Raw genomic sequence first — 14,553 nt, forward strand, 5'->3', positions numbered from 1 at the left:
ATCTTTAACTGTTTATTGTTGGTTTTTAAGAATCAGGTAAGGTAAAGGTAAGGTTAAGAAGGTATTTCATTACAAAATGTCATATTCAACTGATTGGTTTATGGAGTTTTTTAGTGGTCCATTTTGATATGTTCCTCTGTATAGTCACAAATTCTATTGTCTTTGAATTGAGTTATGTCTTCAATTGTACTCTTTAGTTAGATTTCAAATAGTAACCCTCTTTCCTTTAGATATCAAAGAAGCAATAGATAGCAGATATCATAATTATATTTTTGATTTTTCTCACCACATTTTTTTTTGTAAAATTTGGCATGAAGCATTTACCTGGATGTAGTTACGGCCCTGTTAGTCCTTATTTTTATGGGTCCACTTATCACACTTTAGTCTCAGAAACAGGAATTTTTTAGCCAAGCCAATCAGTAATAGTTCTCACAGCTTACTGTCGAAATTTGAGCCTTAAAACAAAGTGTGTCCAGAATCATCCGCGATTTAATGTTAAAATGACGACTCATCAATTTAAGATACTCTGTGTTACTTCTGAAGACTATTAACATATATTTAAGAGTAAAATCAACCGCCCAAAATGTCGCATCTGTCGCTTTTACTCATTATTTTGTAGGCCAACCATTGCCAAAAAAATATAATTTTCTCAAATGGTCAAATTTTAAACCTTCTCATTTCTTCACAAGTTTTGTATATCATAAAAGTTATGATTTTTTCTAAATGCAATGTCTAACTAATGTATATTTTTATGTATTTTTATTGTTATTGTTTGAAATTGAAATAAATAATATTTTTATTCATTTTGCCATGTTTTTTTTTTTATGGCACGAAGGGAAGGAACGTTATATCACACATTAGTTAGAGGTCCTATTAGTTAGATGTCCCAAAGTTAGACATCCTATTAGTTAGAGGTCTATTAATTAGTTTGGTGTACCAATTGTTACACATGGTTAATTTGATTAGGCAAAGAGAGAATATTATAATAATGTACATAAAGGTTTAATACGCTTGCTCACTAACCTGAAGGTCCAGTGTTCAATCCCAGGATACAAATAATAACTTCGAATTTTTCAACCCAGTTTCCCCTTGTCAGTAATGCTGGTCGGAGGGTGGAACAATGAACCAAGGCCCCATGTGCTACAGGCTGACAGTTGGAAATCGAAAAAGAGTAGGCGCTGTCCGTTGTCGTAAGTACTGTCTTTTGAAGTTCAATGTTTTGAAGAACATTCCTACATAAATTGTTCCTAATAAAAGCTACAATATACCTGACCGGATAGGTACATATCTATATATGGCATAGCTCACTAATGCAGGTGGCTTAGACCGTAGTATTGACAATTACAGTAAGAAAGGGTTAATAATAAACAGTTATAGCAGTTATTAATTGAGTTAATCGCTATAAATCCCAACGATAAGCCGGCAATAATAGACTTAAATCATTATAACTAGACAATAAAACAGTTAGATTAGCAGACGATATTTGACCCGGCGTAATGATATCTTTTGATTATTATTAATAATAGCGTCATGGTTACCCCCATCAACCAAAAAAATCCAACAATAGAAAAAATTTCGGGGTATACCATTGTTTATTGTGTTATAGTGAATAAGTCTAATATTTCGAATTCTAGCAAATTTGGACGTAACCTAAACCCTGAAGAAAGTTAATCGAGATATTATTTTGTACTATATTTGTCTAATATTTGTTTAGTGTGTTATTAGGTTTGAAACTTCAGTCAAGTTGTTCTACAATGTAATACAAATACGCGTAAATCACGATATCTTATTTTAAAGGTGAAATTTTGGATTTTACATCATGACAATATAGGCTGTGGGCCGTTGAATCAAAACCAAGATGAAAGCGGACTTTTCTGAAAGGCCAACACCATATGGACAAGGAAAGAGAGTAACAACTTTACTCACTGAAGATGGTTGTTATTTCCCTGTGATATCTCACGCACCGTATATCGAACGATGTTATCTCCGAACAGCGCCTTTCCCACAACAAAGGACACCAATGGGCAGACATTCTCAAGAAGATTCAACATTTAATATAGGTGATGGAGGCAGATCTAAAACAGAATTTATAACAACATCAAAACAGGTATGGAGAACATAGATATAACGATTCATCTAGGGCCATATGGTCGGTCGTGAAATTGACGGGGGCATGTAGTAAGTGTTATACAGTTATATTGTCGGAAGCATCATACTGAAATGTTGATATAGATAAGGATTGGGATATAAAAATGCTATATTATGTATTTATGGGCCTAGTGGCCTCTGTAAGGTATATTATTGCAAGCGATACCTTAATCATAGTCACATCCATATTATAATACCAGTGCTTTCTGTTATAATCTACCAGAAACGAATCTAAGATAAATTTGCATAGAAACGATGAAAACTAAGCTCAATGCCTTGTAATCCTTTAAAATCATTAATGGGTATTTTAGACGAATTTCAGCGAGATAGCAACCATAAATAGCTATCAGAGACAAGCCTAGGTAGGTCAGCATGTTTCGCAATTGGATCAGCGCAGTTTTAATTTCCAAGAGACACTGTTCCAGACATTGATTTAACTTCGCAAGGTTTCAATATCATTTTACAAAATTAAAGTTTGTCTTCTGGTTCTTGCATTGATGGGCGTTTGAAGTGTTGACTATATTTACTTCCGTTGCGAATGTTGCTGGTGATCAAGCATGATTAGTAAAAATAGATTAGTGCGAATTTTAAATCTTCTCTATTTGAAATCTGTATAATGAAATGTGTTCCTATTTTCAGACTTTTGGTGGAAGTAAATCTTTAAATCCTGCTAAAAGACCACCACTTAGTCGTTCCATGCACATCTCACAGTTAGATAATATAATATCTAATAAATATGGTGAGAAGACTACTTCTAATGGCTTGAAGACTAGGTATAATGTAGCATTTAAAGAGAAAGATATAATACCGGTTAGTATCAGCTCACTCCAAAGACCCCTTCAATATCACTTTCCAACAACATTCAAGATGTGTATACTGTGGGCACCCGAATATGCACCTGCTTTCTATTTTGCAATCTGTGAAAACCAAAACCAAAGTAACATGATCACTCTATTCTTCAACAATGAACATGCGTGTAGCACCCAAGGGACGCATGCATCAGATTTAGACTTCATAGGCAACAATCATTATATGAGCCTCCGATAGCGATCTGACAAGTTATATGCACGGGGGATGCACAAAGGTCACCATCTGGTGCAAAAGCAGCATCAATAACTATCAGCAGCAGGATCAGAAAAGTCAGCTTCGGACACTCTCTGTTTTCAGTTGCTTATTTCTTTTCAGGCCAATATATTACACCAAAGTTCTCTGGTCAATAGAACAAATCAAACTAAAGGAACAGATGTATGTGAGGCTGTCCGTCCATCAACTACTGTAGCTACTTACTGGTCTCAATATGGTAGAATTCATAGTAAATTAGGATCAATGTTAGGTCCCGGTGTTCCCCAGAGTTACCCTATCAGACAACAGTACAATGTAATCACAGGTAAGTTTGGCTGCGCTCTCGAAAATCCACTGGTATTAGCGATGGTGACTTCATAATCTGGTCAATTTTTCTTTTAAATTATGAGGCTAGGCCATACGTCGAACGCAATATTAGAATGGTACAACTGTAAGCTGTATGACGTCCAACAGACAGACAATCCTCTTTTAAACGCATTAACATGTGGTAGGCCTATAAGTAGCGTTTCTAGAAATCATGGTTGCTGGTGCCACAGATTGTTCGGGTTGGCTCCAAGGCAACACCTTCCTTTTGTCAAAAAAAAATTGGATGGAAAAGTTGGCCCTCCTTGTAACAAATGTTCAAAGCATGGACGCGGTCCCAATTTCAGATAGAATTTTCCAATCGTTCGTTACTTATTATTACCCGTGTGTGCTGATGGTAAGTATCTTTTCATTACACGGTTCCGGATCATCTAATGCATCTATTAGCATCTCAAGAAATGATTTGCTAATTTAGTTTTTAATATTTTGTAGGCGAAAGTAAAGGGCCTGCATGGACAGAAGAAAATGCCAGGATATCTGGCAATAGAGTACTTAATTCTTGTAGACAGAAGTTAAAATCAACACCAATCATCAGCTGATCTCAAATTTTTAATTATTTGTATTGTAAATAACCAGTGTTTATTTGATATTGTTGCAATAAATTGGAGTGCCTTTATTCACATTTAAAAACTTAAAAAGAAGGCAGTCAACATGAAGGGTGAGGGGGCCGTGCAGGGTCACAAAATTTTCAAGGGGGACCACAGGAAATTTAAATTGCTCGAAGTGAATTGTGGGCAGAACTGAACGTTGGATTTAATTCCCATACGTGGTGACGAATATAATTTCGCGTCAGTTAGTGAAGTTATCGATACCCTTCACCCACCGCAGGCACGTTCTTTCATCAACTGTACGATGATTATCAACATACACACACCGCAGATAACATATGACAAGGTGCGGAATTGGCATTTAGTCCAATGTTACCAATAGCCGTCACCGTCAGAGATGTATCATTCATTGTCCAGATGAATACTTGGATTGGAGAACCGGAACGTATAAGGTGAAAATTTCAATACACTTCAAGAAATATCTTCAAATCTTTCAAACTTCCATGATACCTTCATGTCATCTCAATAAAGGCACAAACCCAAGCGCAACTTTTTAAAGTTTTCCACAAGTTTAAAGACCATGTACGACGTTGTCTAAATTCTGAATATATTGCACAAGTTTCTTTTCTAATAAAAGACCTGACACAAATCATTTACCCATATTTCAATAAGGCAAAATTCGTGTTAGAAATTCATTTAATGATTTTAACATACACTAAACATAACAACAAATAAATAGTAAACAAAAACAAGAATATAATATTATTATTGTATATTATGAAGGAATGTTAACATCACATAATAATATATACTATAGAATAAATAAGTATATACCTTTGGTTATGAGACTGGCAATTATTTCGTCAGAAATTCCATCTTTCACTCTAGAAGTTTTTAAATTCACATGTAACAAATTGGGACAGTTGTGCTATATCATTGAAACAGATACAAATTACTTTTTTAACAAAAACTTAAATTATAAATTTTACCTCCAAAAGAACATTCGACCATTGTTACAAAATTCCCAGCCAAAATAAAATGGCAAATGAATACAGGTAGTCACAGAATAATGAAACAAGATATCTCTTACTTAGATTGCACATCAAGGTGGAAAACTTATTAAAGAAAAGTTTAGAACCCTCAATAACACAATATAAATTATTTTTCCAAGATATCTGGATTCAGATACTAAGTAATCGATCAATAATGATTAGTTTCCCAAGATATCTGGATTCAGATACTAAGTAATCAATCAATGATGATTAGTTTCCCAAGATATCTGGATTCAGATACTAAGTAATCAATCAATGATGATTAGTTTCCCAAGATATCTGGATTCAGATACTAAGTAATCAATCAATGATGATTTGTTTCCATGATATCTGGATTCAGATACTAAGTAATCGATCAATGATGATTAGTTTTCCAAGTTATTTTCTGGATTCAGATTTTCAGTGATCAAATAAAGGAGATTTGACATCCCAATTGTTTCAATCAAAAAATTCAGATCAATTTTCAAATATCTGGATTCAGATTTCCATTTCTTTAAAGTATCTGAATTCAGATTCAAAGAAACAGCCTTTCTTTTAGACCCCTAGACACAAAATACTGCTTAATATATTAGCTCTTCAATCAGTGCTGATTAGATCACCAAATTCTGTGATAGTATCACTGCTTTCAGTAGCAGCTCTTACAGTTTCTAGATCTTCATCTTCTTCATCATCATCATCTTCACCATCTTCATCAAACTGATTAGATGTGTCATAGGTAAAGGTACCTCGAGATAGATCTACTTCAATAGGAAATACTATAGCTTCTTTCATCACAGCATGACATTCATTATGATATTTAGACATAGCTGATACAAATTTTTGTAATTGAAACACTATATCTTGAACTGCAAAAAAAGAGGACATATTTTCATTCATAGAGCTTACAAGCCTGCTTAAGATTTCAGAAAACTATTTCGTCTAGCTCAAAACAAGGTAACTCTTCTGCTATGATGCAGGCAGACTGACGGGTATTTGGCAAATTATTTAGAAAATTTGATCTGTACTATCAGTTTGGCAACTCATGATCTTTAAAGCCAAATGAGTTATTTTCAGTGCAAAGAGCTGGGAGATACACAGCCTGCTTAAATTGGACCCATGCTCTCTAACCAGCCAGGCCCAGCCATTCCTGCCACTGTTAGATTTTTCAACCTGGTTTAGAATTGCACCAGCATTCAGAGGATAATTTTTTTTTTTTATTGCTTACCGTGTTTTTGATCTAATAATTCCATTTTAACCATAACATCTGATCTCATTTTAGCAAATCTTGTTCTTGCATCTTGTCTACATCTTAATATCAATCTATAACAAAAATATTTTATAAACTCTAAATTTCACTTAGAGGAGACCATGAACTGTAGATGTCACCCTGAACTCTTGTGATCGTTTGTACAAGTTTGACTGTACATCATTACACATGTTGTCATGACAACAGGACATCACTAAACACATTTGATAATCCCATAATTTCCCAAAACATTTTATGAATATAGATTCATTTAGGTGGAAAAGTTGGTACAATATAATCAAAGTTGACATTGTATCTTTTATTCTGTAAACTGTCCCTAATAACTGATAATCTCCCTTTGTGTTACCTTCACAGGACTGGCTGTACTTGAAGTGCGCATTTTAAACAGTGACAAAAATTTTGGTGAACTTTAATAAATTATTAGCCATCAACATTTTTCGATAAATCTGGTCAACCAATGAAATTAAGCATCAAGAATATCAGCTAGATATCCCAGCATCTAGTATCAACCTACCTGTATTCATAATTACCAGTTTCTACTCTATATAATGGTTCTTGTAATGCAGCATAACTATATTCTTCATCATCCATTTCTTTTACTTTTAAACAATATGACTGTAACAAAACATAATCTTCAACCTTTTTTCCAGTCTTTGGATGTTTATCTAGTAATCATTGAACTATTTGCACAATTCTGTTCTGTCAAAGATCAATGGCTGATGTAGGCCTACCCTAATACTCTGGTAAATACATTGTTGTTACAAGAACAGAATAAATATCAATATCAGCTGATATAGCTTCTGTTATGCTGTCTGTATCTTCTTCCAATATTTTATAGGGTGCAAGAATATGTGGATTGGTTGAGCAACGAAAATTGAACCTCCACAAAAAATAATATTCAAGCAAGTGCACTACAAATGCTTAAAAGACCTGAAACTTACCAGGTATTCAAATTTAGCATCTAGATATTTTTTAACAGTAAGTCTGGTATCAGGAACTGCTTTATGTAGGAATGTATTCAGATCTGATATCATCTAAAAAATAAATTTATACAAGTTAATATCTTAGTTTTAAACAAATATAACCTATCTGAAACTAATGTCCTACTAATAAATGTTAATGATAATTGTACATGCCAAATTTCCCATTGATCATACTTTTGTTTAGCTCTTCACCTTTTATATTCAGTACAGATGATGTCTCCTCTTAAAGTGATTATAAAGAGATTTTCTTAATTTTTTATATGTAGCGGGGACACTGATAGCATCAATTTGCACCATTCCAATTTTCAAACATGGAGATTGCTAGAACAACAGACATCTAAATGAAAATTGGAATGGTGCAAATTGATGCTATCAATGTCCCCGATACACATAAAAAAACACACAGAAAACCTCTTTATAATCCCTTTAATTCAGCTAAAATGATGGACAATACCATGTACTATGACAGGACAGTTCCATTAACCTATGAACATGATCTATAGCACACAGTACTTGATTTATATACTACATATATATCATCAACTCAAGGGTCTAGTTTTGAAAGTTTAGAGACATGCTTTAAATTACTTACAGGTTTAACAGTTTTTAACATTTTGATTGCAAATTTCTCCATTTCTCTGTGAGCCTCACCAAACTTGGTGAAAGCTTCACTAGCAGCTGGTTGTGGTTCTCTAACACCTATACTGTTAAATACATCACCAAACGCTGTAAAATATATAAAACTCCTTTCATATTACATATTATCAGAGCCTAGGGAACTTTACAAGTCATTTCCTTGGTAACATCTGACAAATGAAGGTTGTGGGTTCTTATCAGCGTTAGCGTGTGAAAGTCTGGTGACCTTGATTAAATAAGCTCTAGTCATCTTTCATAATTATCCAAGTTGACCCAGCTGTAAATGAGTACAGATAAGACAGGAAGGATCAGTTTCAACAGGATCCTTATAACAGCTGATAGAAAGGATGCTTATAACAGCTGATAAAAAGGATGCTTATAACAGCTGATAGAAAGGATCCTTATAAAAGAGGGCATTTTCAGTTGAAAACCATTAAAGCCCTAAGTCATCCAAGACCACCATTACTTATTTAAGGCTGATATTAAACTATAAGATGACCAATATTACCTTTATGAGATTGTGAAAGTTCAAAGGTCGCTCGTAATAACTTTTTAGTCTGTTCTATTAGAGATGAATACATATTAGCACATGATTCTAACTCCTCTAACTTCTTTAATAAACCATCTGAAATATCATTATATGTTGATAACACTGCAGTGTGCAATAAGAGAAATTTTTGTGAAGACCACCCTTTTTCAATTTCTTTCTGTCAAGGAGTCTTTAACATGGACAGTCTGTAGCACAAGGAACCTTGGTATATTGTTCCATCAAAACGACTAGACGCTATTTCCGTGTCATCAACTCTGACCTGCATCACTGACATACAGAAAAGGAGTTGAAAAAATCCACAAGTATCAACACAACTTCAGGTTAGCGAACGCTTCAAAATAACTTCAGTAGATTTTTTCAAGTTACAAAAATTGTTCATACATACCATTACAAAGAATAGCTCTACTCAAGCCCAAGGCATCAGCTGTATTTGAACTCATAGACTCTACTACTTTATGTTTGATCTTCTTTAACACTGAAATGACAATAGCATTTTGTTATTAGTAATCCTAATAAAACTTCATAGATAGTTCCAAACTTGGACCACACTTCTATTTCTGTGTCTAATGCTTATTGAAATACACCTTTTGTTCGCATTACACAATCCTAGCGTTGGAGAGGGCAGAAATATGATTGGCTGGTAGTATCATCAAACAGATGAATGTTCAAGAGGTCCATATAAAGATTCTTACTGAAGTGGCGAAATCAAAAATAAAAGCTAATAAAAATTTTAATTAGACTGAAAGACCATGGAAATAGTCTTGTGACTTATTGATGTGCTACACAATAATAAATATACATGTACCTACCTATATCCAGAGATTTGCCTTGTACAGGATCAGCATGTAATTTATTATAGTTGATAGTAACATCACTCTGTAACATAAAATACTAAATACTATTGATTTAACATAAAACATGACATCTTGTCTGTAATTTATTATAGTTGATAGTAACATCACTCTAAAACATAAAATACTAATTTAAATATATTTCTTTTGACATTAAACAACATCTTCTTTGAGGGAGCAGAACTGCGAATCCATCATATTTGTTATTTCATTTTCATAATTTAAAAGAAATGTGATATTTCACACATCAAACATTCAATACGGTACATGAACAAAGTTAGTCTGGTGTTAACAGACCATAAATTCTTTCAACAACACAATTTCATCAATCACAGAAATGTGCTTTTCAGCTGATAGTTTAATTTTAATACTTTTAAGAATTAAAATTACATAGGTTCATTTGAAATTTATCTAGTTTGCCTACAATTAAATATTAGAGAAAATGAAAACCTAAACATTCAGGGTCCCTTTTCAACATTAAAAATCCTCTTTATTTATATGGTTTGCATTTTCAGGGGTTGATTTAGGTCTTAGAAATTTCACTTTTTTAAAATAATTTTAAAATAACTGTCAGCATGGATAAATACATTATTACGGCGTACTGATTAGTTTAGTGGATCAATTCCCATTTCTGATACCAGGGTATCATTTACTTACGAAAATGAAGAATCTGTCCCTTTGAATAAAGAATAATGATGGAAAAGACAGTAATGTACAATTCCAGGCTGATATTCTAGACATTCTCTGATGTATGGTTTTTATCAATAATATAACAACATCATTATTATCTACAGATGATTGCAGTATAAAGTTATATTATATCTAATGTCATAAAAGACACATAGTTGAATAAACAATATTCATTATTCAGATATGATTATAATCAATAAGTTTATATCTAATAATCATCCAAGCGAAGAGTATTGAAATGATTGTATTCTAATTTTGCATAACAACTAGAGCTGTTCTCTCATTGAACACAAAAATTTTTGTAACAGTGATTTTGTATTGGGTTTTTGGATCGTACTGGCTATTTGTACTGTCACTGTGTGTTCTCTATGGCTGCTAACAACAGTACGGATTAGATAGGACACAATAGGTGTGCTAGTTTTTGGGCTTTTTTTAAAAGCGAGAAGCCATTTTGATTTTCAAAAATAATATTAAGTGACTGAAATAATAATAGGAAATTCATCCTAAATACCACTACCTTAATAGATTGTATAGCTCTGGCTACTTCCACTTTAGTTCTTCCTTTCACAGACTGCCCATTAACACCTACTATCTCATCACCAGCTGCTAGAGAACCTTCTTTAGCTGCTGGTGTATTATCAAATACTTGTACAACATATAAACATGGACATAATGGTGCTCCACCTCCAATACTGATACCAATTAAATTCTGACCATCTTTTTCTAGTTTAACATGACCAGATGTTACTCTCATACCCCTACAAAATAATACATGATACATTACCTTAATTCTTAACAATGATATCAGCATGATATATCAACTTAAAGGGATTGTAAAGAGGTTTACTAAAAATTTACTGTTATATGAATTCATTAATAATGATGACCTTAAGTGAAACAAGCATAGTTTGCAATTAGTGACGTTTTAGTGGAATTGCAGGAGTTCTATAAACTTTCAATGTGTATCTGGAATATTGTTAGCATTGATTTGCACCAGTCCAATTTTCAGTAAGACATTTGTAGGTCTTGTAATTCCACTAAAGCTTTGGATAGCCAAACCCAAAGAGACTGTCATATTTCTTTGGTTTCACTATTTTACAATTTGTTATGTTATCTAAAAAGGGTTGTAACAGGACACACTTTGATCGATTAAAAAATAATTTCATAAGAACAGGACTGTGGAAGGGAATTTGTTTGATCAAAGTGGAGATAAAAATTTCTGATAAAAAGTAACAAAATTGTAATCTTATCATAATTAGATCTGTATTAATGAAAGGACAGGATTCACAATCAATATAATAAATAAATAACCACTAATCCCTCTAATCTTTCTAATTATTTAATCTGGATAAAGTTTCTAGGCCCCATGTAAACATGTGTTTACTAATATGATATATAAATAATTCTGTAGGGTGATCATTAATTTACAGGGTTTATGTATTAGGTCTATGAAGGTAGGATTGGAAAGGTAATATTGGATTCTTTGATAGTTTTTTTTTTATACTAAGTCCAGATCAAAAGGCCTTGGAGAAGTTATTTAACTGTGGTATGAGATGATTTTTTTCCATTTTTTCAAAGCAGTTTATCAAGCAGATTACATGGGATCTCAAAGAAAAGGAATTACAGAAGTGATCATCCCTTGAAATCATGAGAAATGTGTTTGTTAGACAGAATTTGTCCCCATAGTTTACATAGCAAAGTAACTGCTGTTACGCAAGATGTTGCCAGAATTACTAATTGAAAATTCTAAATGAACTACTTTTGAGTCACCGAAAACATGTGCAAACTGTCAATATATCTCAAAATCTGAAAGAACTGAAACTATGAAGTGAAGTGAGTGAACAAGTGCCCAATACAAAGCTATGTATAAAACTTGGTGAAGACATTCATCTGTCCATAAACTCTATGCTCTTATCAGCACAGACATCAATATAAATAACCATCATAACCATGAGATGAGCTCTAGTCACATAACAATAATAACAAAAAGTTTCTTACAACTGACGACATAAAAAATTTTTTTTTTCAAAATTTTTAAACACTATTACTCACATGGGATCTTCCCATGGCAGCTTTAAATGTTTATTCTTGTCAATGAAAAAGTCTTCTACGTCATTTTCTGGTAGTAAACTATATGCATGTGAGTTAGGTCCAGCCATATCCAAGTTGTATATATATGGTTCAAATGACTGTACCATTTAGTTACGATGAAAAAATACTTTTAAACACATAAGTTTCCTTTATATCCCTTTCTTTTGATTCTGATATATAGGTGGTTTAATAAAATCTCACTACAGACTATGTCACATCAAGGTTTATATAGTAAACAAGCACATAAACAATATCAAAATAGAACTAATAATGAAATGGTTGTTTTGGCTGCAGATTGTAGCCTAAACTGAATAGATCTATTCAACAAATAAAAGCAATTACAGTATGGTAGAATATAAGGTTATATATATTTATAGATAAGTGAGCTATGCAAATGCTATGGGTCTGTAATTATTAGAGAACAATTTTGTTGACACGTCAATAATGAGCTGGGCGACAGCTGTTTGAATGGCAGACTGGTAAAAATGTCACGTGATTTTCGCTCGAATGATGATAGTTTGGAGCATAGCCAAAAATTAATTTAACGATAAAAAGACTGAAACATTATTTTTAAAGCATTTAACCGTCAAAGGAAGTATCAGTCTATATCAATTAGGGGGTTGAATTTACGTTGGCCAAACGAGGCAGCAAAATAAAGAATTAAAGAAAACCGGGAAAAATCGATGAAAACAAATCTGTTTTGTATGAAAATTCTGGCGTCTAGTCGCATATCTTGTCTGAATTTGACTCTGCCAATTGAAAGAAAAGCATAATAGAGAATATACTTACAGTTTATCTTCCTCGATTTCATAATCAAGCATCATTTTGGAATATTTTTCAGTAAAAATTCAGCGAAAATGAAAATTGTCCACCATAACCGGAACTTGGCTAGAGTTAATATGTACGCATGCGCAGGTGACACATTCTGGTTAATCGAGAAAATTCTTGACCTACATTTTTTTAGGGGCGTGGTTTATTTTGACCAATCAACTGTCAATATTGAAAGCATTTGCCATTCAATTTGAAGCATTTACATGTGCATTTATAGATAGAAATTCAAATTTGAAACAAAAACCTTCAATATTATTTCAACAAAAAATCATGAAAATCATGTCCTTGTGATATGTATAACCGATTAGAAGTAATATTTCATCTTAAAAGCGTAAACACAATTTAAAATCATATTTATATTAGGGGGACATTCGATAAATTCAAAAGCCAAAATACAAAAAATGTAAACAAATGGCTGTTTATTTGGAGAATGCATTGTCCAAATGTAACGCTTTGATGCACTGTAACAATTAAAATTTGATCCAATTTCAAACTCATTCTTTCACAAACGTTGAGAAAGTAATCAGTCGAATTGACATGCCTGTTTACTTCCATAAAAATAAAATGATGACCGACTTCCCTCAATTCCCTAATATGGTGGTTCCCTAATATGGTTGTTGAAAATAAATCATAATTTGGTTTCTACGTGTCAGAGTCAGTTATTTATGAAGCTGATAAGTAGAGCTTTTATTCACTGTTGCTTTCATCTGTAGGAGATTACGAATTCAAAAAGGCAAACATATATCAGGTGAGGCGCTTTTAAAAATTTAGGCTACATGTTTCAAACCACGTGTGTTTGTTATTGTACTTTAAGCTAACCATTCAAATAGGTCTGCGGTTGTAGGCTACATAATATTATCAAAATTAGAACACTTTTGTTTGTGTTTACAGCTGATAGCCTATTGACATTATAAACCTGTTTAATAATCATGTTAAATTCGGTTAGATTTGGTTGGGAAACAAAAATATGATATCTATGAATTTAAGACATGATAATCATTTTGTAGGCCTATAAACGTATAGCCCGCTTGTTATTCGGAATTCGATCTAGCTTACATGCATAGGTATAGTATAGTGTTATTTACCAGAGGTAGGTGAATGATGTCTTTGGCTTTGTTTTCATTGCGTTAATTCGACTAAAAGTGCATGCCGAGACATATTGTTTTTTTCGTAAGGTGTATTGTTATGCATTTTTCGTGTACCTCTCCTAAATGCGCGACAAATTTAACGTGATCTGATAATGTTTCTCGCCGATATTTCACAGCTGTTACAAGATCAATATTCACTCTAATTTTATTCAGAACAGTACAACTGCAAATCTTCATCATCATCACGTCGTCGTCGTCGACATCATCATCATCATCATCATCATCACATAAAACGACAAACCTGATTATAATACATTATGCAACGGTACATACGATCCATTTCTATAATTTGAAAAACTTTCTATTTCATTTCAGAAGCTAGAGTAAAATTTT

General features: G+C 32.9%; 3 protein-coding genes across 3 annotated transcripts in view; 2 read left to right on the plus strand and 1 right to left on the minus strand.

Moving 5' to 3' along the window:
* The first annotated feature begins 1,585 nt into the window (after positions 1-1,585).
* On the plus strand, positions 1,586-4,213 carry LOTGIDRAFT_238991 (hypothetical protein). The gene is made up of 4 exons (XM_009052443.1): positions 1,586-2,107; positions 2,788-2,958; positions 3,334-3,535; positions 4,027-4,213. Exons 1-4 carry the CDS (start codon positions 1,859-1,861, stop codon positions 4,131-4,133), a joined length of 729 nt encoding a protein of 242 aa, XP_009050691.1. The 5' UTR covers positions 1,586-1,858; the 3' UTR covers positions 4,134-4,213.
* A 1,557-nt stretch (positions 4,214-5,770) lies between these two features.
* LOTGIDRAFT_226522 (hypothetical protein) lies at positions 5,771-13,125 on the minus strand (the record flags this gene model as incomplete). The annotated part of the gene is made up of 10 exons (XM_009052444.1): positions 13,031-13,125; positions 10,668-10,908; positions 9,419-9,485; positions 8,995-9,084; positions 8,568-8,684; positions 8,016-8,149; positions 7,382-7,474; positions 6,955-7,055; positions 6,399-6,493; positions 5,771-6,039 (listed from the first exon to the last, which is right to left on the minus strand). The coding sequence occupies exons 1-10, from the start codon at positions 13,063-13,065 to the stop codon at positions 5,771-5,773; spliced, it is 1,242 nt and encodes a 413-aa protein (XP_009050692.1). The 5' UTR covers positions 13,066-13,125.
* Positions 13,126-13,755: 630 nt separating this feature from the next.
* The window catches only part of LOTGIDRAFT_201570 (hypothetical protein), a 2,684-nt gene continuing 1,886 nt past the window's right edge, over positions 13,756-14,553 (plus strand). Inside the window, exons 1-2 of the mRNA XM_009052445.1 lie at positions 13,756-13,821; positions 14,083-14,125. The gene's annotated coding sequence lies outside the window, so the exon portion shown is untranslated. The remainder of the gene's footprint in view (positions 13,822-14,082; positions 14,126-14,553) is intronic.

The sequence above is a fragment of the Lottia gigantea genome, assembly GCF_000327385.1.
Source record: "Lottia gigantea unplaced genomic scaffold LOTGIsca_182, whole genome shotgun sequence".
Taxonomy (NCBI): domain Eukaryota; kingdom Metazoa; phylum Mollusca; class Gastropoda; family Lottiidae; genus Lottia; species Lottia gigantea.

What these genes read in the sequence shown, in the direction of transcription:
- LOTGIDRAFT_238991 (XM_009052443.1), top strand. Translation starts at nt 1,859, where the DNA reads ATGAAAGCGGACTTTTCTGAAAGGCCAACACCATATGGACAAGGAAAG. An exon ending in AAGAGAAAGATATAATACCG is followed by an intron (nt 2,959 to 3,333) that starts GTTAGTATCAGC and finishes ATTTCTTTTCAG; the next exon opens with GCCAATATATTACACCAAAG. An exon ending in ACAGTACAATGTAATCACAG is followed by an intron (nt 3,536 to 4,026) that starts GTAAGTTTGGCT and finishes AATATTTTGTAG; the next exon opens with GCGAAAGTAAAGGGCCTGCA.